The 23,888-nt window shown below is 37.8% G+C and overlaps 1 protein-coding gene across 5 annotated transcripts; it reads right to left on the reverse strand.

Moving 5' to 3' along the window:
• Positions 1 to 1,793: 1,793 nt before the first annotated feature.
• NUP54 (nucleoporin 54) lies at positions 1,794 to 23,864 on the reverse strand. 5 transcript variants are annotated; one of them, XM_063458690.1, is made up of 13 exons: positions 23,726 to 23,864; positions 22,124 to 22,219; positions 16,146 to 16,232; positions 10,830 to 10,982; positions 9,439 to 9,665; positions 8,929 to 9,116; positions 8,180 to 8,376; positions 7,493 to 7,547; positions 7,254 to 7,347; positions 7,047 to 7,154; positions 6,595 to 6,714; positions 2,699 to 2,809; positions 1,794 to 2,077 (listed from the first exon to the last, which is right to left on the reverse strand). In XM_063458690.1, the coding sequence occupies exons 1-13, from the start codon at positions 23,769 to 23,771 to the stop codon at positions 1,949 to 1,951; spliced, it is 1,611 nt and encodes a 536-aa protein (XP_063314760.1). In that variant the 5' UTR covers positions 23,772 to 23,864; the 3' UTR covers positions 1,794 to 1,948. The 5 variants fall into 5 exon arrangements, with proteins under 5 accessions (XP_063314760.1, XP_063314759.1, XP_063314758.1 ...); XM_063458689.1 differs by having other exon boundaries at positions 10,827 to 10,982; XM_063458688.1 differs by lacking the exon at positions 16,146 to 16,232 and adding an exon at positions 19,785 to 19,946.
• Between the last annotated feature and the right edge of the window lie 24 nt (positions 23,865 to 23,888).

Here is a 23,888-nt window from a genome sequence, read left to right on the forward strand (position 1 = left end):
TATAATTTGAATGGGAACAGTAAATGAGAGAGCGGAAAATTACAGCTAAACACTAACACCACAAAAGTGTCAAAAAGATGCCTGGTCGCAAATGTACAACATCGCAAAAAAAGTCCAGTCCTTAAGGGGTTAAATACATAAAAGGAATCAACACAGTAAAGGAGGGGACTATATTTAAAAGAAAAACCACAAGAGGACATAGTCCTAAATTAGAGGGGCAAAGGTTTAAAGTACCACTATAGTGCCACCCTCAGGTACCCCCTCCCGCCAGGCTCTGGGGAGAGGAAAGGGGTTAAAACTTACCTTTCTCCAGCGCCGGGCGGGGAGCTCTTCTCCTCCGACTCTCCTCCCATTCGGCTGAATGCGCACGCGCGGCAAGAGCTGCGCTCGCATTCAGCCGGTCTCATAGGAAAGCATTATCAATGCTTTCCTATGGACGCTTGCGTGCTCTCACTGTGATTTTCACAGTGAGAATCACGCAAGCGCCTCTAGCGGCTGTCAGTGAGACAGCCACTAGAGGATTTGAGGGCTGGATTAACCCATTTATAAACATAGCAGTTTCTCTGAAACTGCTATGTTTATAAAAAAAATGGGTTAACCCTAGCTGGACCTGGCACCCAGATCACTTCATTAAGCTGAAGTGGTCTGGGTGCCTAGAGTGGTCCTTTAAACATATCAGGAAGTATTACTTTACTGAGAGGGTAGTTGATGCATGGATTAGCCTTCCAATTGAAGTGGTAGAGGTTAACACAGAGAAGGAGTTTAAGCATGCGTGGGATATGCATTAGGCTATCCTAACTATAAGATAAGGCCAGGGACTAATGAAAGTATTTAGAAAATTGGGGAGACTAGATGGGCTAAATGGTTCTTAACCGCCATCACATTCCATGTTTCTATACCTGGCTATAATGCCAATAACACTAGGAAAAAAAATATTTACATTAAGATTTGTTTTCATATTATAATAATGATAACAAAAATTTAAAAAAGTGTTATATGGAGGACAACTGACACTCCACTTTGGCAAGAAGTAGAGTCATTTAATACACCAATTAAAGATGTAGAGAGGGTTATGAATTCAAAAAGAAAAAAAAAGAATTCTATATGATTGGGATGATTCTTGGATGTTAGGAAACAGCAGATCATGACAAAATTACTGAAAGATTGTTTTAATTTAAAAAAAATTGAGTGGTACTCTCCGGTCAACAGCAGAGGGATGGGGGTTAGTTGGAGGGTTTCTATTTTTTCTCTTTATAAAACATATCAAATATTGAATGTATTATAATCTTTGTATGTAATAATATGTAAAAACCAACACAAAGGGAATTCAAATGTACTAATTGTGTATTGAACTTGATAAAGAAAATAATAAAAAAAAAAAGTATTTTATATTAAATGCTCAACACACATATTAAGAAAAATATTTATTTATAGGAACTATTAGTCAGAAAACTACTATAGCACATATATCACAGATTTTAATATTAAAAAGTCATGAAGTCATTAATATTACAGATGTTCTTGCAAAATATCAATAACTAAACTTCGAAAAGTCATATTTCTTATATAAGTTTACCAGTCCCTGAATAGGAAATTCTTTAAATCACAGCTGGAGATTTATCTTGCATCCACCCTCTATACCATAGGCTGCTTTACAAAAGTGTTCTTTCAAAAGCCACAACTCAAGTCCACAAAGTTAATAGATATAGAAGCCAGATAAAACACACAGAGCATAAATTGTTTCCACCCGGTCAGAATATCTGACGCATTTTCAAACACTACTCAAAATCTAGTTAAATTGCAAATAAGTGCGGTTTTATTTGCATTATGGCATTGCAAGAAGACTACAGTAATCCAATCAGTCTATTGTAGAGAGAGTTCTTCTTAAAGCTTGAATGACAATATGTATGTTTCAGATATTCAGCTAAAAGTAATTAGTGCTGCCTGGTCAACTGAACATTCCTCCTCGAATATGAATATTGTCATTCAGTCCATGTTCAATGAGCTTTATATCTTCCAGGTCATCTTTGATAATTCCAATTAAGTGACTTAGTCCTTCTTGCTGTTGTTTTAAGTGCTAGAAATTAAAAGGAAAAAAAAATTTCAGTGTATGAAATCAGGGCTTTTTACATTTACATACAGTACCAAAATTTTAATGGAAAAATAAACACACACTGCTGGGATCCGGCTTACACACTGAAAGTTGTTTAGTTATAGTATATGATCATACATTGCACAAGCCAATGTACTCCCATTTTTGGCAGGTCCCACTTTGGCAACCTAACCTGTTATTGTGTTGTGGCAGGATTATGTAATTTATGAAAACTCACTCTCTATACATCCATATATTTTTATTTAAATTCTTATAAAAAACAATATTCTATAAAAACACATTTATAGGAATATATGGTACTTTACAGGTTTTCAATTTAGGGAAGGGAACAATAAGAATCTTGTGGTAAAAAGAATATAACCCAATCCCCTACCACAGCGAAAAACTTTACCCAGAAAAGTTTGTTTTTTTTTTTTGTTTTTTTAAACTCATGGGTATTTTTATTCTAGAAGGCTGCGAGGTACACATTATTATGGTCCTGAATACTGCTAAACATGTCATATATTCATGAATTTGGAACCCAACATAATTCATTAGTACAGAAACACAATTTGAACAATTGCAAAGCTCTAAGTAATGACTCACTTGTTTGATTTCTCTCAGGAGATCTCCATCTACATAATATTTTTCTTCGGATCTTACTGCTCCAAAGTGATTTTGCATTCTGATTTGAGACATAAGTTCATTTAGCCTCCCCTGAAAATAAAAAAGCAATTCTTAAAACGGCACTCCATTTTGTACTAAACGCACATAAAATAAAAATTTCCACACTGTGTTAAAACACCCACAAACTATAGAAAACAAATGAAACGCACAACACATGGCGCCAATAAAGCAGCCAATCTATTCTTTGAGAACAGCTTCATTAATCCATAAAATGTAAAATTAATACTGAACTGTGTATTAGTATATTGCACCATTTACCAATACAAAATGTAATTATTTAAGAAAGGTAAAGAATGTGAACTCTGAGAATGGACTAAAGCTTAGAGAAACTCATTAACTTGCCCTTCAGTAGATCCACGCTCAGGTATCAAAATTGTTTTTGCTCACTTGTGCCATTACAGAGGGGACATATTCCAAAGCACATCAGACTGATCCCACCCATGAGGGCAGCCCAAAATCAAAATGCTGGTAAATTATCTCTTCACGAGAGATACAGTAACCCCAGACGATTGTTTCAGCCTTCTTTGGCCCTCGTCAGTAATGTGTAGCTCATACCCCTCTGGGCACAGTGAGCACATGGTCCACGTCTGAATTACCCTTTTAACTTTGGGAGAGCCAAGCGAATGCATTGCAACAAAAAATAAAGAATATGAGAACTCTGAGAATGGACAAAAGCTTATAGAAACTTTACTTGGGACTCTGCACTCCAGATCTTCTAAAATGTCAAGGTTTAGTTTGCATTGCAGTCTTTGTGGGGTATAACACCATGAGGAAACAAAGTGTACTATAGTTGCACCTAGTCCAGTACAATGGACATTAACACAACCATGCATAACAATCAATGGACCTAAAAAGAAAAACAATATGGCTGTATTTCCCTACCATGACAACCGTTTATGTGGATGGAGACATCATTTAACTTTTTCCAAATGTATACTGCTAATCGGCTATTAAATTAATAACTCACTCATTACTGCTATTGCAGTTGTTACTGTAATCCAAATACACTAAATATATTCCTTTTTTCCTAGATTACTCTCCACCTGATATAAAGCACTGAAGGAGTCACTGTACAAAATATACTGCAGTCTATCCTGAGGAATTGTAATTAAAAGTTATGTAATACTACCTTTAAAGAATAGGTAACTAAAGCATGTGAGAAGCAGAGAATAATGGGACATATACTGCCTGTTTATGGATGATGAGAAAAAGAAAGGATGAAGAGCTTAATATAACTGAATTTAAGAAAAATATTCTAGCTACCATGTTAATGTAGTATATCCACTGAATGCCTTACACAAATTCCTTCAGGACTGATATGAATGTCAGTACTGTCATGATAATAAGGCATCACCTAACATGGGTCCTTGAAGACTTAAATGGATTCTCTAAGCACCAATATAGCCCATCTGTGTTCATTTTCACGTCAAGCTTGGAAATTTGGGATAGTTGCGTAAACATAGAAATTATAGCAAAATGGGATACAGCTGAACATCACACCAAATAATGACTGGTTTTCGGACATGCCCAGGACCTCCCCAATACAGTAAAACTGCACATTTTAGAGTGGCCTTTTATTGTGGCCAGTCTAAGGCACACCTTTGCAATAATCATGCTGTCTTATCAGCATCTTGATATGCCACACCTGTGAGATGGATGGATTATCTCGCAAAGGAGAAGTGCATATTTGTGAACAATATTTGAGAAAAATAGGGCTTGTGTACATAGAAAAAGAGTTCAGCTCATGAAAAATGGGGGCAAAAACAAGTGTTGCGTTTATAAAACTTTGTTCAGTGTAAGATAATCTTATAGTCATGTCCATCTGTAGACAGTAGCATATCTTCCTCTAAAAAAATTATATAAAATATGAGAAATGAAAATGAGTAAATCCATAGTATTTACAAAAAATGAAAATAAAAATCAAAGTAATACTTAAAATAGATAAAAATACAAATAAATATAAAAAGAAAAATTTTAATATAGCAATAAAATAAAAAAATATAAAAATCACTATAATGAAAAATAAATAAAAATGAGAATAATAGAACAATATTATATTAATGATAAAAATAATGAGGTATAAAAAAAAAAAGGAAAACAATTATTACAAAGAAGATAGGAGTGGTTTTAGATGGACAAGGTCATGTTTAAACATGACTGAGCTTCTAATCCAAAAAGGAACACCCAAAAGCCAACTTGAGATATACAGGTAACGCATACAAGTATTTTTTGGCATTTAGCTTAATGAAGCAGTTTTGGTTTATAGACTATGCCCCTGCAGTCTCATTGGCTATTTTTCTGCCATTTAGGAGTCCAATCACTTTTGTTTCTGTTTATGCAGTCCTTGCCATAACTTTCTTGGCTGTGGCTTACAGGGCCAACATGAAAGAAACAGTTTCATTGACCATCAGATCTTAAAGCACAGTGTTTACTTTAGAAGTTCTTATTGCCTGGTGTATGAATTGATTTTAATTACAGGCCGGAAGCTGCTGTGGGCTCTAATAGGCTATTGGAAAAGGAGGTACGAAAGTTTAAATAAAAAACACGGCGTGCAATAAAATAATCTTTTTTAAAAAAATTAAAAAAATTTAAATCAGGTAGTGTGTAGGAAGGCTGTAAAAGTCACAGCCATGGAAAGTGTAGTGATGTAGAATTATTAAAAATCTTTATTGAACTTGTACTGAATTATTGTACTAACTCCATTTTAACCTCACACTGTGACAAACCCTCCATTTTGTCCTCATTACCTGACAGATTCTTCATCTTAAACTACATTACATGACAGAATTTCCCAGTACATTTAATACAATGAACAGAGACTGTATTTTCTATAAAGACATACACTGTACTAATGAAATGTTCTATTCATAAAAGAACCTTGCACCTGACCACAAGACCTGACATCACTGACTGTGTAAAATGACGCTCAAGCCCCCCTTTCCACCGAGTAAAACTCATGCTGGGAAAAATGGCGCCTGAGCCTTCTGTCCACACCCTTGTCCAGAACAATACCACCTCCCGGTGGGAGGACACCCAGCTAGTCACTCAAACCCCTGAGCCAATTAATAATATTGATGGGTGGACACTGATATAGTCACATAACATTTAATCCAATTAATGATGTTTATTTGTTATTATCTGATATTCAATGATGATGTCATTTTGCCTTTAAAAAGGTCTGCATAACTGTTTTCCAACCAGATGGCATTAAATTTTCTGAAGTGCTTTTAACCTGAACTCCATGTGTCAGTGTGAGCTTACTTCTGCGTATACGCAATTTAATCATCTCAGATTTGGACAGGAACAGATAGACATTTAAACATATTTGTTTATTTCTAAATTAATCTACATCAGTAGCAAGGGGTGCATAAACAGTGATTGAACCCCTAAATGGAATAGACTTGAGCAGCGAGACTGCAGGGGCAAAATTGACAATGGTAACCTTTCACATCAATGCCCAGGGTAATAATTCTACTCTCATTAAGTTGCATAAAATCCTACTGGAAAACAGACAAAAGCACATATTACCCTACTTTATTTAGTATGAAGACCCTCAACAGCTACTGTTATTGTAGGTCTCACTTGCTTTGATGAAACCAAGTTGATAAATAATGACAAACTGCTGAGCAATTGACAATAATAGAGTACTTATCATGCATACAAAGCAAGGTTACACCCTTAAATTTAGTACCACAAGAGGCAAGACTGTAATTTCTGAAATGCCTCTATGTGGTTTACCATACAAATAAAAACAAACAGCAAGCAAACAAAGACCATTGGCTTTCAGTATAAACTGGAACATGTTGCGACCATACCTTGAACTGTGTCGGAGCATTAAGTTCACTTTGGATTGTATCCAACTGCACACGGAGCTGTTCCTCTTCAGCCTGTATAGCAAAGCCGCTCTTTCTTTGAATCTCTTGCTTAATTAGAACCTACGATATAAAAATGTCATCAATCATTTAACTCAACATTTATGTGATTTTTATGTAAATCTTCTAAACATGTTTTATATAAAGAAGGTAACAAAACATCTAAGTGCATCTTCAAGAACATCCCACACTGGTTATGTAGAGAAAATAAACAACTAAAAACAGAACGAAGTTGGTAGATGGAATCTACAAAAATCGATAAAATCTGCCCACATTTATGCCTAACTACATGGTAATCTGTGCACACAAACATTTAGTCCATTTTCTTATGCTTAAGCCTGATTATAGAACAGAATACATTTTGGATCAACAATATAAAATTATAGAAGATTTACCTGGAGAACTCTATGTGAAAGCTCCATTAATTTTCTTTTATATTGTGCAATTTTGGCCATTGTTGTTGCTTGATTTTTCTGCAGTTCACTAATGTCTTCAGATATTATCTACATTGAGAAGAATAGTGTTAATAGAGGCTGAAACTACAATGCTTTTACTACCTTTTCGGGAGAGATGAATGGAACACAACTAAATTCAAATCTTACATCTAATCTGGACTGGTGTTGCTTTGTCATCTGATCCTGAACCTTAAGTCTGCGTAGAAGCTCCTTGAAGCTCACCATTGGGACAGGAATCAATCTGTGTTAAAGTAAAGCACATACCACAATATTTACAAGCAGTTGGCTGCCTAACTTGTATGTTACTTTGCCTGTAACCCTTAAGCACTGTGCGACTTGGTGAGAAGATATTTGAACTAAATACTATAAAACCAATATGTACTTACTTCTCTGGATCTGGATTATCCACCTTGGCTTGTTCCCAAATAATTGGATCAACACCTAAAAAATAAATAAGTAAATCAAAACAGTGTTTCCCGATTTATACTGAATTTAAGCGTATAAACACTTTTGATGCTAGCAAATCTCATCAAAAGGCAGGAATGGAAATTAATTTCTATTCCTATCAAACCAAGACTGAGTCCAAATGTTTAATTTCTAGCATAAATTTTAAAATGTCAAAGGAATTCAACTTGAGTTAAGTTATACATTGTCATCAGATTTCCCATCTTCCTCCCCCACCCTGTACAAACTGAGTAGCATATGAAAAGTTCTGCCAGTTAGTATGTAAAAGTAATATGCTGCAGGTAATAAGTCAGAAAATAAAGAAAAGAAACCAGGGTTGTCCCCAGCATCCAAAGACTTGCCCTGGTAATAATAATGCAGGATGTACAATGCATTACCAATATCAATACTGTCAAATCTGGATGATAGACTAACAGTGACCTGTTTTAGTTATGGAGGCAACTAAGCCATTTTAGCTTGGATTACAATTGCCATCCAACTGGGGTATAAAAAAACAAAACCAAAAAAAAAGAAAAAAGCATTGCACAGTTCAGAAAACACAGGTCATACCATTTTGCTGAAAAGCTCACAGCATTACTAACAGCAAGGTCACTACTGACAATACTGACCTGCAGGTGGGTTCTGTAAAAGTTGCTTTATCTGTGCTGGTGAAAGCTCAGTTCGGGCCATGGTAAGCGTGACTCCCAGCTGTTGCAGGTTAGCTTTAACATTTACTTGTTCAAAATAATTGTGCAATGTAGTGGCTGGTACTCTCCTAGACGTGCCATTTGGAGATCTTTCGACAACATAGATTACAACTTCAGTTCTAGGGGGGGGAAAAAAAGACAATAAATCACGTTTATATACAGTCCAGAGTTTGTACATAGACTTAGAACCAATTAAGAAATCAAAAAGACATTGCAAAGAAAGACATTCATTCTAATTGTTGTGTCAGCAAATAGAATATGTTAACTCACAAATCTTATTTCAACAATATTTAAAAATGAATTAAGTGAAATGTACGTGATTAGGAGAGTTGAGAGTCATGTAAGATAAGCGAGCTGGGTCTTCCAACAGAGCCTGGGCCTCAGAAAGTCTAGTTGTGAGAGCAAGAACACCATTTGGCAGGGCAGAAACCCAGCCCATTTACCAAGACCTGCGAGTTTACTTTGAAACCCTGAGAGCGTATTTATATGCAAAGTAAAATTGTCTGTATGAGTACATTAAACAATAGCATCAGTACTATGTAGACCGTTATCTGAATGCCAGATGACATGGTCTAAACATCCAATCAAGAGCAGCATTATGAAAATACAAGTCCTTTTGTCCAACACAGTAACTAGTTTACATGAAGTATAAAACTGATTGTACTACTTACTGGTCATCAGGCATCGTTTTAACACCTTCTACATTCACAGTGAGTGTTTGGTTCCCTCCAAGGACTTTATGAAGATTTTCAACCAACTGCTGCTGCTGAGCTCTTAGATCTGACTCCTTTTTGTTAAACACAAATGCCACCAAGCCATCTTCTTCTTTGTTATTAGGTATGCAACTAAAACCAACGGCCTGCACAGAAATAATCCATTAGAAGGAACTTAATATATTCCATTACAAGGTATCAGTAAGTAAATGGAAACAAAATAATACATGGTTTGCAAAATAAAGCATAGTAATTTATGTAATTAATATAATAGAAAATTTAGGTAGCATTAAATGCAATGATCTGGAAAAAAGCAAACTGTATATTACCATAAATAACCTGTTCAATTGCCATACCGAGGTTAAATGTGCAAATAGAACCAACAGACACATTGATTGGAATACAAAGTCTAACAAAGTATTGGCAAGTGTCTAACACAAATCTTAATTTACATAAGTGCCCAATTACCTTAAATCTACAAAATGGATTTTCTTGTGTGAACTCTACAGGAGGTATGTTGTTGTGGAAATATCCTTTGCCTGTTCCCCAAAAAGCTTGAAGCTGATTCCATTTTGCTAAAATGGCATCCCTCTCATCTCCAAGTAAGGTAGGTGCAGAAAGTGCACTTGCAGTGTTTATCAGCTGGTTGGATTGAGCATTGTTCTGAACAGGCTGGCTGAACAGACCACCAAGTCCTGCAATGAAAAAGAAGAAGAAGAAAAAAAATGGTATAACAATCTGTATATGCAATGGGCGACAGGGATGGTCTATTCCCTCACAGGAACCTGCATAGTGCCATTGACGCATGGATGCCCATCACTACTATATACAATGATGGCAAACCAGTTTTTAAAGGGTTACTCCAACCACTTTTGCTTTTTGAAGAGGTCAAGGTGGTAGGAGTATGGATATGCAGTGTTTCTGTTTGAAACACTGCACATCCAGAGATATTGTGCATCCCCAGCACACATGACTTAGGTAGCCCAGAAATGGGCTACATAATATCAATTCTGTGCGAAATTTGCATGTTGTTAGCGTTCACTGCACATAGGCAACGCATGGAACTGCATCTCTCTTGCAGGCTAAGCCTGCAATGGAGATTCTCTTCTCTTCCCTCCCTCCTCCCAAGCCCCTCAGTTATTATTCTTAACCACCTGCCTTACCTTCTCGTTTCCCTCCACAGCTCAGAGCACCCACCTAGAGCTAGTAAAAGGGTCCAATCAAAGGATTCTGTATGAAAAGCTTTTGACTGGACCTCTATATGGCTCACGTGATGTCAGAAGGGGGTGTGCGGAACAACGTGCTGGATTAAGGCAAGTAAACTTTATTTTAAAAAGCTCTGAGCGTTCTTCTATTAACTATTAAAAAGCTTGAAGAACAACTTTAAGACTGCATTAAGAAAAAAAAATATACATATATATTAATATATATGTTTGGAGTGACAGGCTTCCTGAAAGATCAACGATTCAGTCTTATCTTTCACTGTAAATGTAAATACAGAATAAAGATTGAATTTTCTTTTTCCATGCGTGATTAATTGCATCACAAACGAAACTATATTGCAAATGAATTGCCTTGAATGTAATACAAACATAAGACAAGGTAGAGCCTTACAGTCACTATAAAGGTGCTAGTGTCTGAAGTATAATAGTCTGAAGTATATAGTCTGAAGTTTAATTTGGTACAAATAATAAAATAAAATACTGATATAACCAACTTCCGATATTGATCAGGTTGACTGGAAATGTTGATATAATCAACATAAACAAGTTAGTACTGCCTTTAATTCCAACGACAAACTTGACAGACCGGAACTATCAGAAAATTACAAGCCAAAACACCATTTTCATACTAACCACTCTGTTGTTGTTGCTGCTGCTGCTGCTGCTGTTGAGTGTTGAATCCAAATCCTAAACCGGTTCCTAGACCTGCACCCAGTCCTGTATTTGTTGCAGTTGCGCCAAAACCAGTATTAAAACCAAAACCTTTGTTCTGTGCAGCGCCGAACAGCCCTGTTGGAAATGGCAGGTTCATGAAAATTGGTATTTAATGACAGAATAAACGCCAAACGTATATTTTGATGGGGAAAGAAAAAAAAGACACACAAATGTATCTTATGAGAAACATCTGGGAAATTTTGTGAGCACCATATATGATGTAGTACAGTAAATGAAGGTTTGTCTATAAGGTTTTCGTCCACGTTTAATGAATAGGCAGACTCACATCTTGATCATGTAAGCACAGTGGAGAAAAAAAAAAGCAAAAACAGTCATGGTCAGCTTTCATAGCTATTGCCCCAGCAGGACTCAGACTGTCAGGTTGCTGAACATCTCTATAAAGATACAACCAGCAACAGCACTTACAGGAGATCCCTGCTATCATGGAATTCTAGAGGGAGTTTAACACCATGACATGTCAGGCACCCCACTGGTTGTTCTGGGCTCATCAACACGTTAATGGTTGTTACTTGGGTAACGTGGTAAGTTGCCCACACAGTGAGATTAAAAGAGAATGAGAGGGCTTTATTTTAGATATTAAAGGAGCATATAAAAGCAAGAAAGACAGGTCCCAATGCCTTCTTTCTTGCTTTTATATTATTTTGCCAAATCCGAGTGCTTTTTCTCTTATAAAAACTTACCTCCGTTCTAGTGCCAAGCTCCTCGGCAGGCCACGCCCCCTTTTCCATCAAACCGACAAAATAGCAGGGCTCAGACGCTTCTCTCAATGGGTTCTTCATAGAGCGGCATTGAATGCTGGCTCTATAAATTAACTGAGCGCTCTGCCGCGCATGTGCGCGTTCGCATCTCAGCCCACACCCCTTCTAAGCCAAAAGTTTATATGCAAACATTATATAGAGATACCTCTACACACACATTGTAATTAAATATTGTTAAACACACTCACAATTTTTAAAATAAGTTTACTTACTATTTGAAGTCAGTAGATCCTCCTGCTCGGTCTCCTGCCTGTCAGCCCAAGCCAATGCAGTGTGCAGGAGATCCTTATCTCTCACACTGTCCGCTCTGATTGCTGACAGGCTCAGGGTTACTACAGGACACAGGAAGCGCATTCACAGTGCCTCCTTTGTCCTGGTAGCACGTCTGATGTCAGCCAAGCATGAAGAAATCAAACGTGATGAATGCGAATTAGGCAGCACTTAACTCGGAAGTTCCTTTTGGTGGCCGTCTGAGTGACTGCCACTGGAGGTGTTCCTAGCTTCCAAAGTAAACACTGTATTTTCTCAGAAAATACAGTGTTTACATGAAAAGGGCTGCAGGAAGCCATTGTTCTCACCTGAACAACCTCATTAAGCTGAAGTTGTTCAGGTGACTGGTGTCCCTTTAAAAATAAATACATGGTGTTGTGGAGAGAGGCACTGAGGCTAGTGGTGTTGTGGAGAGAGGCACTGAGGCTAGTGGTGTTGTGGAGAGAGGCACTGAGGCTAGTGGTGTTGTGGAGAGAGGCACTGAGGCTAGTGGTGTTGTGGAGACTTTGGTGAGGCCTAATAGAAAGCAGTTTTTGTTGGGGGATTCCATCATAAGAGGTGTGGAGATGGACAATGGTGGTCTTGTGAGGTGTCTTCCCGGAGCTACTGCTCACAGAGACAGGAGACGTATCAGTAATATTGTTAAGCGAGCAAAGCAGGAAGGGAAATTGGATGTACTTGTCCATCTAGGGACAAATGACTTGGCTTGCAATGAGGTTTCAGAGGTTAAGGAAGTTTTTAGTGTTTTTGCCAATGATATACAGCAGGTTGCTTCCACACTGTCATTCTCTGAAGTTCTGCCTGTGCATAACACTCAGAACGACAGGCGGATGCGTATTAGGGACTTTAACTTGTGGCTTGGTAAATGGTGTCGGGAGCAAGGATTTGGCTTTATTTCTCATGGTAGCTCTGTTTGGAATGGAAATAAACTGTACAAAAAAGATGGTTTGCATCTTTCTCAAAAGGGAACAAATGTTCTCAGTGAGAAGTTCAGAGGTTTTGCTAGGATGTATTTAAACTAGGAGGGGGTGGGGGGGGGGGGGGGCAAAAGGGTGATAAAACATCAATCCAATTGTCCCCCAAAACAAGGACAGAAGGTGCCTGTAGCAAGTAGGTTAAAAAATGATAAGCTTAGAGTCATGTCTACAAATGCTCGCAGTTTAGGGAATACGATCCATGAACTTGTGGCAATAATGGCAACTGATAGTGTAGATTTAGTCGCTGTTACTGAGACATGGTATAATGAGAAAAATGACTGGGACATAGCAATACCAGGGTACGGTACTCTTTATATAGAAAAGACAGGGAAGGCAGGAAAGGGGGAGGGGTGGCCCTGATAGCATAAAATCAAGCCTAATAAAAAGTTAGTGAGGCGAACATAGAGTCCGTTTGGGTTGTTAGAATTTGGTAATCACACAGTAATTTGTGTAGGTGTGATTTATAGGCCCCCAGGACAAATTGAAGAGTTAGATAATCTACTAGTTGAGGAAATAGCTAAAATGACAATGAAGGGGGAAGTTTTCATCATGGGTGACTTTAATCTTCCTGATGTGAATTGGAAAACAAAAATAGCTGCTTGTGCCAGGAGCACACATATTCTAAACTCCCTACTGGGATTGTCTCTAAAACAAGTCGTTGAGGAGCCAACTCGTAAAGCGGCCATACTAGATTTAGTGTTAACAAATGGAGATTTGGTATCCGATATTACTGTAGGTGAAAGTTTAGGATCCAGTGATCATCAGTCAGTGTGGTTTAATATAAGAACAGTGACTGAGTCACACCATACAAAAACAAAAGTTTTATGCTTTAGAAAAACAGACTTTTCTAAAATTAGAATATGTGTAAAAGGAGTCATTATCAGACTGGAGCAATTTAAATGGCGTCCAAGAGAAATGGGATTATTTAAAAGTTGCACTACTGAAGGCAACAGAAAATTGCATTAGGCTTGTCAGTAAAAGCAAAAAATTCAAGAAACCACTGTGGTACTCCGCAGATGTGGCCAAAATAGTAAAAAAAACAAAAAGTTAGCATTCAGTAATTATAAAAAAAAAAAAAACAGAGTGAGGAAGACAGAATGATCTATAAGATTAGGCAGAAAGAGGCTAAGCAAGTTATAAGAGTTTCCAAAATCACACACAGAAGAGAAAATAGAACAGTCAGTAAAAAAGGGGGACAAAACTTTTTTAGATACATAAATGAGAAAAGAAAAGTAAAACAAGGATTAGTTAGATTAAAAACAAAAGAAGGAAGGTATGTAGAAGAGGATAAAGGTCTAGCTGACTGCCTCAATTAATATTTTTGTTTGGTATTTACAGATGAAAATGAAGGAGAGGGACCTCAATTAAGAAAAAGGATAAATTAGTTATTTATTGCACGTGAGTTTACAGAGGTAGAGGTTCTATTTCAACTGTCAAAAGTAAAGACAAATAAGTCAATGGGACCTGATGGAATACACCCAAAGCTATTAAAAGAGCTCAGTGGTGTACTAGCAAAACCATTAACAGATTTATTTAACCAATCATTGATAACAGGAGTAGTCCCAGAAGATTGGAAGTTGGCGAATGTTGTGCCCATTCACAAGAAAGGTAATAGGGAGGAGTCGGGCAACTATAGGCCAGTAAGCCTTACTTCAGTAGTGGGGAAAGTGATGGAAACAATGTTAAAGGATAGGATTGTTGAACATCTAAAAACACATGGATTTCAAGATCAGAGACAACATGGGTTTACTTCAGGGAGATCATGCCAAACTAATCTTATTGATTTTTTTGATTGGGTAACTAAAATTATAGATCAGGGTGGTGCAGTAGACATTGCTTACCTAGATTTCAGTAAGGCTTTTGACACTGTTGCACATAGAAGGCTTATCAATAAACTGTAATCTTTAAGTTTGGATTCCAATATTGTTGAATGGGTGAGGCAGTGGCTGAGTGACAGGCAACAGAGGGTTGTAGTCAATGGAGTATATTCGAAGCTTGGGCTTGTCACCAGTGGGGTACCTCAGGGATCTGTACTTGGACCTATTCTCTAATATTTTTATTAGTGATATGGCAGAAGGTCTTGATGGTAAGGTATGTCTTTTTGCTGATGATACTAAGATATGTAACAGGGTTGATGTTCCAGGAGGGATAAGCCAAATGGCTAATGATTTAGGTAAACTAGAAAAATGGTCAGAGTTGTGGCAACTGACATTTAATGTGGATAAGTGCAAGATAATGCATCTTGGACGTAAAAACCCAAGGGCAGAGTATAGAATATTTGATAGAGTCCTAACCTCAACATCTGAGGAAAGGGATTTAGGGGTGATTATTTCTGATGACTTAAAGGTAGGCAGACAATGTAACAGAGCAGCAGGAAATGCTAGCAGAATGCTTGGTTGTATAGGGAGAGGTATTAGCAGTAGAAAGAGGGGAAGTGCTCATGCCATTGTTCAGAACACTGGTGAGACCTCACTTGCAGTACTGTACCTTAAAGAGAGTTCAGAGAAGGGCTACTAAACTGGTTCATGGATTGCAGGATAAAACTTACCAGGAAAGGTTAAAGGATCTTAACATGTATAGCTTGGAGGAAAGACGAGACAGGGGGGATATGATAGAAACATTTAAATACATAAAGGGAATCAACACAGTAAATGAGGAGACTATATTTAAAAGAAGAAAAACTACCACAACAAGAGGACAGTCTTAAATTAGAGGGACAAAGGTTTAAAAATAATACCAGGAAGTATTACTTTACTGAGAGGGTAGTGGATGCATGGAATAGCCTTCCAGCTGAAGTGGTAGAGGTTAACACCGTAAAGGAGTTTAAGCATGCGTGGGATAGGCATAAGGCTATCCTTACTATAAGATAAGGCTAGAGACTAATGACAGTATTTAGAAAATTGGGCAGACTAGATGGGCCGAATGGTTCTTATCTGCCGTCACATTCTATGTTACAAAGAATTCCATTCATGTACTTTTCTGGCTGTTTTCTACGACGATAGGGACTGGAGAGTTTATATTGGCCACTCTAATGCAGTCATGTCACCAAATCCTCAAAGCAAACTTATAGAAAAACCAGGTGAACACAGCAATGTTTATTTACAACAGGAAAAAGGAATATATCCAAATGTAAAACAAGCAAAGAAAAGAAAAACCTTAATTTTAATATAATTACAATTGGAAGTAACACTTTCCCCTTAGTTCTGACTTACCTGTAGTGCCTGAATTAGTAGGAGCAGAAAAGCTAAATGCAGGTGCTGAAGCTGTAGTTGTCGTGCTACCAAAACCTCCAAAACCACCTCAAGAAAAGAGAACAATGAAAATATGTAGCAAAACTGGAAATAAAATGGGCATGGTTTTTGCCTATTTCCATGAGCACGTTGAAGGTAAAAACGGATATATATTGCAGGAGAGCCAAAAATAGAACTTGCGTGAAAAGGATAATCTATATAAATAGTTAAATTAGCTGGTCTTTTAGTCAGTCCTCCAGTAAACTGCAGGTGTGAAGTTTGCAGACATCAATTATCCCAGTACAGAGAGATGGTAAGAGGAAGAGATAACAGAACAGTTGTTGACAAAAAAACAACCATAAGATGTTGCCATGCATACTCTCCATTAAACGGACACTCCAAAACAACCTATTCTAAATAAATATGGACAAAAGCATACATTTGTCACATGTAAACAATCCAGGATTATTTTTGTGTTTATAATTTCACCACTTTTCCACTAGACATGTAGCCCCAGTCTCTTTTGGGGAAATTACAGTGCAAATATGACATGTCCATCACAGTTTACCAACTGTCCATGTCTAATTTGGAAGGGTATCAGCATAATGAAACTACTCCAAAAAGGATATACAAGTACTTATTATAGGGGAAACTAAACACCCATTAGGAGAAAATCACAAATATTCAATCACTGTACCAACAAGTATATGTATCCTGACCACCACACATAAGCTTATCAACAGTCAGATACCCAACAACTAAATTTACAATCTAACTAGCTATTTCAATTATATCACTCTCACCTTTTATAGATCAGTCTAAACCGACCGATTCCATAAACTTTCCACTGAATAAACTTACCTGCACAAAGCTGAAAAACTATGTATTGCTCTCTAATAGTAGTAAAAAGGTTAAAGAGACATGAAAGTCATCCAGACCACTTAATCTCAATGAATTGGTCCTATCCTTTTAACCCTGCAAAATAAATATATATATATATATATAATAAAAAATAAATGTAAAAAAAGTGTTTTGCAAACTGCCTTGTTTACTTTGCAATGTAAAATCCACAGCTAGTCGCGGTCGTACTGACAGCAACTTGAGGTGCTTTGTGACTCCGAAGCTTGTAGCATTACATACAATGCATTCCCATAGGAAAAGGTTAGATGTGCACACGATCAGGTCCCCAATGCTCTTCTACGAGGAGTATTTTACTGCCTCTTCCATGACATTGCAGGAGGCGAGTAGATGAGCAGCGCAGAGGGAGTCTTCGTGTTGAAAAATAGTGAGTAAAACTTTAATTTCATAGATTTTTTTAAGGCACATGTTGGGGGTATCTGTACAGGTTTTTGTACCTAGTGCCATAGTGTTCCTTTTACCAGAAAATCACAGAAGAGTTTGGTGCATGATCACCATGTATATACATCCCTCTCAAACCTTCTCAACAGTGACACTTATTGAAGCACACCCCAGCCACCTGTTGCCATCACCAATTGACAGTTAGTAGATTATTGTATATTATTTGCTATTGGCACAAGCACAAAAATGAAGAGTTACACACATGCTAATGAGCAAGATACAATATTTAAGTGCATGAAGCACCAGTACAGCTTCGCTTCTCAAGGCACTATTTAGACACACACCCCTCGCTCCCTCCCCCTCGCTCCCAATAATTTGAGCAAGCTGTAGTGGTTATTTTGGATACAGACAATATCCAGTAGTTTCAGTTTTGATATAAACAGGGGCTTGCCTCCAAGCCCAGGGATAACCCAACCTGAGCAACCTTGAGAACACAAAATTAATAATTTCGCATTATCAAAGTTAATTTCATCCAACCTAGACAACAGTGACGGGATGAGCATGTTTTAGGCGGGTTAGTAGAAACCCTGTTTAAACTATCTAAAAATAAATAAATAAATGAATTCATTAAAATCCAAGATATTGGAATGGGCAGACAGACATGCAAACACTATACTCACTTGTTTAGGGTAGGTTAATGAAATAAACCTGCCCACAATTTTAACACTGCATATATTAATTATACAAATAACCACAAATGTATTTCATGGTTATTTGCTTGGCTGACAACATGTAGCAAGATGGAAGAATGAATATTGTTGTTAGCAATAGCACATGCAGAGGAGTTTTCAACAAAAAACTATTTAAACAATACATTAACAAATGAAACAAATCAACCTGTATTGCACAAACAAATGAAAAAGGTGAACACTCCCTTTAAGTGACTGAAATTCAGGATGGTAACAGATTGGTGGAATGTTTGTGATAAAAAGTACAGTGGTCCAAGAATAACTGGTGCTGATAATAAAACAGATTTGAACTACTCGTCACGTATGTGTGATAAATGAAGCATTTAATTGACCAGCAAAATCTATGCATATTTCCAATTAAAGCGATTTACAAATGATTTGCCTGATAACATAGTATCAAAAATTTTCATCATTTCATAAACTGTGCACTCGCTAGTCCAATAGACATATGTAGGAAGACTGTAATGCACAATACATCCAATCCAAAGGACATGTTTTCTAAGGAAACTTCTGCCCTCCAGATGTTTTGGACTACATCTCCCATAATGCTCTTACAGCAATAATGCTAGCAAAGCATCAAGGGAGATGTAGTCTACAACATCTGGAGGGCAGAAGGTTCCCCGCCCCTGGTCTATAGAGATGCGGGGGCATCACCAGCGAACGAAGAACAAAGTTCTTAGTTACAATGTCACAGAATGTTCCATTAAAATCTGCTTGATATAATGTGATTTACAATATCCAAAAAGTTGTGCTGAAATGGCTATAAAAATGAAATGCCCAGTGTAATCATAGAAAATACCAAGTATAAATAAAACATACCCTCAAATTATATAATATTTGTATATAATTGGCCACTTTAAAGAGGTCTTACAATCAGCCACACTAGGTGCCTTACAAACTACATCCCTATACCACACTATAGTGTGTTCCCTACATCCATATCCCACACAACATGTTTCATACACACCCTATACAAACACACACTACATCATCTACATACACTACACAAATACACACTTCCTCCTTATCCCACCTCACACTATGCATAACCTACACACAACATTACTTATCCCACTCCACACTATATTCCCAAAGACAAGTTTTTAAAGGGGCACTTTAGGCACTACAGTTTAACATAGTGGTTCTGGAACAAAGTGATTGACCTTGTAGGCTCAGCAGTGTAAGCACTGCCTTTTCGGTAACGAAGCATGGCCTCGTGAGGTTGTCTCAGTTTTAGTTTGATTTTTTGATAAAGCAAGCTACAATTTTCCTTTGGTAATTTTTAGGTTCACTACCACCTACCTATCAGAACAAGTAGATTGAGCAAACGCTTTAGTCCTAGGACTTATTTTGTCAAAAAATAAAACTAAGTTAGCTTTTATTGCTTACAATACAGAAAATCATATATTATAACATATATATAGTGAAAGGACAAAACATTAAAATTGTACTGCCATAAAGAAAACCTAGAAACTGCTACAGCTTCTAACACCATTAACTATTTACAGGATATTCGTGGACCACTGCACTGAATATTTGATGACAAACATCACATATATTCATTTATCTCTACCTGCATTTGCCAGGCTGTTACCAAAATTGAAGGGTGGTGCTGGAGCAGTTGCAACACTGAAATTTCCAACATTAAAGTTTAATGTGGGATTGGCAGCTAGCCCGAACCCCCCAAAGTTAAACCCACTGTTGCTGGAGGTCGCAGAGTCAAGCCCTCCAAATCCTGATGCATGGGAAGCATGAAGAAAAGTTGGTAAGAGTTAGAAACAAGCTTAGAAAAAGGAAAAGAAGCAAATATTGCTAAATTACACAAATCATTGTGTATGTTTGTGGTATATAATTAGCACAAAAAGATAATGCATATATGCTGCAATGTCACCCTACCGTAAACAAGTGTGTTATTTTGAAGTTTGCAATACACAAATGTAAAAACAAAATAACAAGGAAAATACTTTTCAAATGTGCCAAAAAGTAGATAAGATAAAGTAGGGAGACAGGCAGCAAGCAAAGTGACAGAGAATTGACAGAGTTGGTGATACGCTAATGTCAGGATTTAGGGGATGCATTTACTAAATGGTGGAACGCTAAAGCATTCTTCCACTGATTTGTCTGTAAATGAAGAAGCATTGCAAATGTGCACTAAAGCAGCAAATATCATTCCATAGCAATAAAATAAATGTATATATTTTATAATTTATGTTTATTTATATACTTTTATTTTTTCTTTACTTATCTTTTATTTCTGTTATTTTTCATTACACCAATATGGCCGTTAATATTTCCCTAAATCTAACACTGCCTAAACACGTAGCGTCCCAGCCTCTGGACCTTCCATTTATTTGGGCGTTCCAGTGTGCAGATATCGCAGGCGCACACAGTGCGCTACAACACACGATCCGAGGACAGCCCCGCATGCACCTCCCTCAGTGGTGCATGTGTAATGCACAAAGATGAACCACATGTGTTAGTGCCCCTGCGAGATGCACAAAGACCCACCGTGACGTAGGGTTTTTTTTGTGTGCGCAGAGATGCACCGTAGTGCCAGCCTACATTTCCATAAACCATAAGGCAAATCACATGACGCGAAACTGGAGTCGCGAGTCACATGATCAACTGCAGCCTGGCTTTTTAGTTTAAAGCTCTATTTTTACATTTAAGTTGGACTATGCCCTTATAATACATATAAATGAAAGATGTTTTTATACAATTGAAAATTTGTTTGTTTGTACTGTCTCATTTTGGTGCCAAAATTTAAAATTGTTTTGACTGTCACTTCCTATATAAACCTCTGTCTGCCAAGCTTACTATCTATACTTGATAAAGCCATGTATGGCGAAATGCATTGTAGAATCTTTTCTAATTTATGTTAATCAAAAGATATTGGCTATTTTTTCACTATATTTGTGTCATATTTCCTTTCCTTTAATAATTTTAATTTAATTTTAACTTGCCCAGCATCCTGCTTATCTACTCCAGTGAGGACCTCACCAAAGAATCAAGCCACCTGCACCCTATCCATCGAGAAGTAAGTTTGCTCAACCAAATTTGAGTAATATATTTTTTATTATTATTATTATTAATTATTATTTTTTTGTACTCCTGGCTTTACATATACAGAGAGCACTATATTCCGTTCTATTTTTGTTTTTCATTGGTCTGGTTCCCTTTGATGTTATTCTGTTGGGAGATCTGAGAACCACACCTACCCATATATTCTAGAAGTGGGTATAATACGCTGTCATAACTAGAGCTGATCATAGTTCTGGTAAATGTGAGTAGAATCTATATTACCGTTTACTCCGCTAGTTTTATATATACATACTGTACCATTGGGATTTTTCTTCTATTGTCTTATATGCACAAACGGATTCCAAGCCACGTCTTACCCGTAATTACCAATAAGAAAACTACCTCTGTTAACACTTGACTGTTCCCTTGCAAGTGGAATTGTTTCCATTGTGGACATTTATATTTGCACTCTGTATTGTATTTTATATTCTATTTTACAATAACTTTATATATTTTTTTAAAATATAGATTATATACATATAATAATTCACAAAATACTCCTGGCACTACCTTTCTCTCTCCTCCGTTTTACAATCAAGGGTTTGGGTTAGGAGGTCAGAATTTCTAAAACTATAAACAAGGTAATTCACAAGCCATGCTTTCATATAAACATGAAGTTTCTAAGTGGAGGAAGGGCATAGCATGCTAAAAGCTATGTGTTATTTGTAATTAAAAAGCACCTAATTGTATAAGACATGACAAACTTGCATGAAGTATTTCTAATGATGTACCACAAAACTAGAACAGCAATCATTCTAGAGGGTAAAACTATCACAAAAATCTATCTGCTTACATAATTTCCAAATGACCAAAGCCTTTATCTATTCTTACCTCCAAAACCAGTTGATGCAGTAGTGGTGGCTGTGCCAAAACCAAAACCTGATGCAGTTGTTTTGGGAGTAAAAGTGCCCAAAGAGAATCCTGTACCTAAAGAAATAGAGACAGAATATGTAAGAAAGTTTGTCAAACATAAAAACACGTATTGTGAGTTCCATAGTTAAAAGGTTACTCCCTCCCTGTACCATATTAGCTTCAATGTAAAGTTGGTGGTTCAATGAGTACCCAGAACTAATGCTTAGCTCAGAGTGGCTTGGAACGGCAGTGACTTGTAAATAAGCATTAGAGCAGGGGTGCCCAAAAGGTAGGTTCCAAGATGTTGTAGAACTACAACGCCCATGATGCTTTGTATGCATTTAGAATGTCTGTAGAATAAAAAGTATCACGGAAGTTGTAGTTTCTAAACAGACAAAGGTTGCAATCAATTTATAAGGAAGATCCATTCATTCTTTGTGATGAGTGGATCTTCTGCTCAGGGACAACTTTCACCAAAAATGTTGTTTAGTGTATATGAAGCCTTGATGTATATTTTAACAAGTTATATTGAAGTATATTGACAATTTAAAGTAATTCACTTACTTGTCAGTCTCCACTCTAATCCTCCTCTGCCTAATTCCTCCTCCCTTGAAAGGGTTACTCCAAGCACCATGACCACTTCAGTGATTTGAAGTGGTCTGCTCGGAGTCTGTGTTTGCAGCATTTCACTGTGAACTGCTGAACATTTTAGATTTTCACCACTTTGCTGATGGAGGTGTAACTCCAACACAGGCAGCGTCATTAAATAGCATCACTGGGGCATCCTTAAAGGGAATCTTCAGTGCCAGGAAAACAATCTGTTTTCCTGGCACTGGAGGGTCCCTCTCCCTCCCACCCACCAATCCCCGGTTACTGAAGGGGTAAAACCCTCTTCAGTGACTTACCTGAGGCAGCGACGATGTCCCTCGTCGCTGCCTCCTCCTCCGCATTGCGTCAGCCGGTGGGCGAGACAGATCCCGCCCACTCGCCAAGGAGACCTAATGCGCATGCGCATTAGCGCTCCCCATAGGAAAGCATTATAAAATAATTGCAATGCTTTCCTATGGGGAAATGAGTGACGCTGGAGGTCCTCACACAGCGTGAGGACGTCCAGCGACACTCTAGCACAGGTTTCCTGTGCTATGAAGGAGGAAGTGACCTCTAGTGGCTGTCTAGTAGACAGCCACTAGAGGTGGAGTTAACCCTGCAAGGTAATTATTGCAGTTAATAAAAAACTGCAATAATTACACTTGCAGGGTTAGGAGTAGTGGGAGTTGGCACCCAGACCACTCCAATGAGCAGAAGTGGTCTGGGTGCCTGGGGTGTCCCTTTAACCAGAACAAGGAGTCCTGGACTTGCTAAATTCGATACTGTGCAAAAGAAAAGAAAAAAGTCATTCACACAATGGGGACTCGGATCAGGAGTGAGCAGTGAAAGGCTCTCGGTCAGACCCTCCCAGGGGCCCCCCAGCCAGCCAGGACTCTCCCCGGTCTATGCATGGCCTCGTGTCGCAGCCCGGCCCTTATCTGCTCACACACGGCAGTCACGCTCCTGGCCCGGGCGGGTGTGATGGGGTCTCACCTTGGTTGGCCGCAGTCCCCGCGGTGGAGCCGAAGCTGAAGGCCATGACAGGCAGTGTAAGGCCGCCGCGCTGACACTTTCAAAATCCCCAGCTAGCGAGCAGCGCGAGGACGGCCAGGGGAAGGCGGAGCGACGTAAGGTTCACACACATATCTCAAGAGGT

This window comes from Pelobates fuscus, chromosome 6 (genome assembly GCF_036172605.1).
Source record: "Pelobates fuscus isolate aPelFus1 chromosome 6, aPelFus1.pri, whole genome shotgun sequence".
In the NCBI taxonomy this organism is placed as follows: Eukaryota; Metazoa; Chordata; class Amphibia; order Anura; family Pelobatidae; genus Pelobates; species Pelobates fuscus.